The following is a 4424-nucleotide window of genomic DNA, read 5'->3' as shown; positions in this document are numbered from 1 at the left end:
CTGTCTCTCTCTCTCTGTCTCTCTCTCTCTGTCTCTGTCTCTCTCTCTCTCTCTCTCTCCCTCTGTCTCTCTCTCTGTCTCTCTCTCTCTCTTTCCACAAGTGTTCTCTGTAGCTTTAGAGCCTGTCCTGGAACTAGCTCTTGTAGACCAGGCTGCCCTCGAACTCACAGGGATTCACCTGCTTCTACCTCCCGAGTGCTGGGATTAAAGGTGTGTGCCACTACCACCCGGTCTCTTGACCCCCACATCTTGTATGGACTGTGCAGATACGGTGCAGAGACACCCCCTCTTGGTCTCTAATATAACTCTACAGATCATGCACCCTGTTAGGTCTAGACCCACCCATTAGAACATCTCATAGGACATTTGATTGGAAATGGCCCATGGGCCCCTTCCTCTCTGTCTCTTGGTCTCTGCCCACTTGTGGTGCTCAGAGGCCATCAGGTGGTTTCCTCTCTTGCTGTTGGCCCGGTGAGGCCCACTGAGGTACAGATCTGGCAATGGCACACCGCTTCTGTCACAGGTCTGGTGTGCTGCCTCTCCTGGGTCACACTGAAGCCTAACTGCTTTCCAGGCTGGGGCTTCCCTGGAGACTGTTCCGTCCCCCCCCACCCCCCCACCCCGTCTTCTCAAAGACATTTAGCCAAACTGAAGTTTGTAGAAATTCAAGCGAGGAGTTGGCGTATCTACCCAGAGGTCCCTCGGCAAAAGTGGGAGTTTCCAGCAGGCGCGGTGGAAGGAAGAGGCTCCGGGAGGGCTTCGGTGTAATTGGATCTTGGGGACATTGTCCCAAAGGGTTAAGAAGTTTCCTGACTGTGCCATTCCATTTCTGAACTTTTAATCACTTCAGGGAGTGCAGAGTTCCACGTACGGCGCTGGTTTCGAATCAACACCGCGTGTAGTGGCGCTCATTAGGAGACACGGCCTGAAACAGAAGGAGACCAAGTGGGAGGACAAACTTGGAGTGTTTTCTTCAAATCAGAAGTGGCGTCTCAGCCCGGGCCCCTTAAGTCACTGCTACTATTTCCAGCCTGGACACCCTACCTCAGCCTCAGGCACCCCTTTGGAGCAGTTTCTAATTAAGGTAAGTAAGGATTCTTGTAAAAACCATCCTCAACCTTCATTAGCCAATCGGCATTCCTAGCATCTGACTTTCTACAGTGACTGAGCTTGAGAAGGGAATAAACGAAGCAGTCTCAGTGGCATCACCAAGACTGGGGACCAGGCTGAACCCCCCCTCCTGAAGCTAAAAACCCTGAATATCAAGAGACTTCTAAGGTCCGTCAGCCTGAGTTCATGGACTCACCAGCTTGAGAGACTGACCCCATATCCAAGATGGTCCCATCTCACAATGACCTTCCACAGACTCAGGCAGTTTAGGAGGAGATGGACACTGCCATATGAGTGAGAGAAACCCAGAAGGATGCTGGCTCCTTCCGTCTGGAGGATCTTCTGCTGTTCAATGGCCCTGCAAACACAGAGCAGGCCATCTGAGAATGTAGGGAGCTCTTCCGCTCCAGCAGAAATCAAGCCAGAACTTCAAGGCAGAGCTCGAGCGTTGCTCAGGGAAGGACCTAGCATGGGAGAGAAGGCTGAGCTAGATTACTGAGAGGCATAGTCAGTGTTGGAACAGCAGTCCGGGTGACCCACTGAATCAGGAGTCTTGAGGACTGTTATGTCCACTGTCGCCTGTGAGGATGCCCACTCAGAAGAAAAGGAACCTAGCAATATCTCTGTCTCTGTCTCTGTCTCTCTCTCTCCTGTCTAAAAAAACTAGGTTCCCAGAAATTGTGAGCCACTATGTATCAGTTTATCTTTAAGAAACACCAGATTCAAACTATTGGGGACATATTAGAATTTCCAGAGTATAACATCACCTAGGAAAATGCTCGCTCTTTGTAATATCTCTCTAATACCACATTTCCTTCTCTTTAAAGACTCAGTAGAGTTCTGTATTTCCAAGAGAGCTTCTGTGAGCCCAGTTCCCACTGATGTCCTCTGCAGAACCCCTCTGCTTCCCATCTCTACTAGGCAGTGAGTCCCCCTAAGCCCAGACCATGGGCCATTTACGATCCTCATAGCAACTGTTACACCCACCTGCTGACTGATCAACAAGTATTTTTGTGGCTGGATATTCAGACATATTGGATAGATTAATGGAGTCTGGATGCATGGATAAGTGATTCCAATAGGCAGAAAGCCCTGGGGCTGGCGTTACAGGAAGTCTGGAGAGTAACAGAGTGTGTTTTCTCTGAGAAAGCCCCAGACCAAGCAATGGTTTTGGCAAGTGTGGTGGCTCACATCCCAGCAGTCAGGATGCTGAGGTAGGAGGATAGTCATGAGTTTGAGCTCAGTCCAGGTTAGCCTCAGTGAGAATGAGACCTACCAAACAAAAGCAAACGGAACACAAAATACATAAACACAGAAATGAAGGAAGGTGGGGAGGGAAGGAGGGAGGAAGAAAGACAGGAAGAGAGGGAGGGAAGGGGAGGGAAGGAAGGAGGGAAGGGAGGGAGGGACGGAGGGAGGGAGGGAGGGAGGGAGAACTTTTAAGGCAAGGACCAATACTTATGTCTCTAACACAAACTAGGGGAAACACGAAACATATTTAGTCCCTTCTCTGAGTACACTTTCTAGTGAATTGCCATACAGGATACAACATGGACAAAATCAATGCTTTGTGTATCATTTTATTGATCAGATGCATTAAATCATCGGATTTGTAATGTTGTTGTTTTTAACCCCCAGTTGTTGCCATTGATTTTGTTGCTTCTTTTTCTTGCAAAGAAATACTTCTATAGGATTTCAGAGCTGTCTTTTAATCACTCTGCCAAACTGGGACTGCAGACCTGATGTCCTAACCCAAAGCAAAGTAAAATGTTCGGCTTGGAGCCAAGCATAGGCTTCAGCTGACAGAGACCACACAGAATGGAGAGGACCAATCAGACCTCCCCTGTGACCCGCTTCATTCTCCTGGGCCTCTCCGCCCACCCAAAGCTGGAGAAAACCTTCTTCCTGCTTATCCTGCTGATGTACCTGGTGATCCTGCTGGGCAACGGGGTCCTCATCCTGGTGACCATCCTTGACGCCCACCTGCACACGCCCATGTACTTCTTCCTGGGGAACCTCTCCTTCCTGGACATCTGCTACACCACCTCCTCGGTCCCCCTCATTCTCGACAGCTTCCTGACCCCCAGGAAGAGCATCTCCTTCTCAGCCTGTGCCGTGCAGATGTTTCTCTCCTTTGCCATGGGAGCCACGGAGTGTGTGCTCCTGAGTATGATGGCGTTTGATCGCTATGTGGCCATCTGCAACCCCCTTAGGTACCCAGTGATCATGAGCAAGGCTGCCTATGTGCCCATGGCTGCTGGCTCCTGGGCAGGTGGAATTGCTGCCTCCACGGTTCAAACATCCCTTGCAATGCGGCTGCCCTTCTGTGGGGACAATGTCATCAATCACTTCACCTGTGAGATCTTGGCTGTCCTGAAACTGGCCTGTGCTGACATCACCATCAATGTCATCAGCATGGGTGTGACAAATATAATCTTTCTAGGGGTCCCGGTTCTCTTTATTTCTCTCTCCTACACCTTCATACTCACCACCATCCTGAGGATCCCCTCCGCTGAGGGGAGGAGGAAGGCCTTCTCCACCTGTTCTGCCCACCTCACTGTGGTCATCGTCTTCTATGGGACCATCCTCTTCATGTACGGGAAGCCCAAGTCCAAAGACCCCCTGGGGGCGGACAAGCAGGACCTTGCAGACAAGCTCATCTCCCTCTTCTATGGGGTGGTGACCCCCATGCTGAACCCCATCATCTACAGCCTGAGGAACAAGGACGTGAGGGCTGCTGTGAGGAACCTGGTGACTCAGAAGCACTTAAAGCAGTGACGGGGAAGGGGTTGCCATGGTTCCTGTATAATCCTTCGACAAGGATGTGCTATAAATCCTAATACACAGAAAGGCCCTGATGAAGGGGACGATTTCAATGGCAATTCTCCCCCCTCGTCCTAGAAGTATTTCCCAAATGTGTATAACCGTTTCATTGAACACTCTGGGTATCACACATCACTTTTAAAGCTTTTTTAAAAATTATTGATGGGTTAGTGTGGGAGTTTATGTGCACCACATGCATGAAGGAATACACAGAGGCCAGAAGAGGGTGTCAGATCGCTCTGTCCCCAGGGCTGGAGTGACAGGTGGCTATGACTGCCATGTGGGTGCTGGGAACTGAAGCAGGTCCTGGCAAGGACAGTAAGTGCTCTTAACCACTGATGTGTCTCCAGCCCCACGCCTCAGGCTTGTTCATGAATACTAGCAATATAGAGGTCAAGAAAAGATGACTGTGCAGTCGGCAAGACGCTCTAGCTCGGGATTTCCACTTCCACTCCTGGGATTCTCTGCAAATATTGGCCATAGCTGGTGAG

General features: G+C 50.3%; 1 protein-coding gene across 1 annotated transcript; it reads left to right on the top strand.

Annotated features, from left to right (window-relative positions):
• Window positions 1-2928: 2928 nt before the first annotated feature.
• On the top strand, window positions 2929-3888 carry LOC101986774 (olfactory receptor 13C7). The gene has a single exon (XM_005362101.2). The coding sequence runs from the start codon at window positions 2929-2931 to the stop codon at window positions 3886-3888; it is 960 nt and encodes a 319-aa protein (XP_005362158.1).
• Window positions 3889-4424: the final 536 nt, after the last annotated feature.

The sequence above is a fragment of the Microtus ochrogaster genome, linkage group LG5 (assembly GCF_000317375.1).
Source record: "Microtus ochrogaster isolate Prairie Vole_2 linkage group LG5, MicOch1.0, whole genome shotgun sequence".
In the NCBI taxonomy this organism is placed as follows: Eukaryota; Metazoa; Chordata; class Mammalia; order Rodentia; family Cricetidae; genus Microtus; species Microtus ochrogaster.
This window is presented reverse-complemented; position numbering and strand designations above follow the sequence as displayed.

Coding starts and splice junctions, on each gene's coding strand:
- LOC101986774 (XM_005362101.2), top strand. CDS start 2,929: ATGGAGAGGACCAATCAGACCTCCCCTGTGACCCGCTTCATTCTCCTG.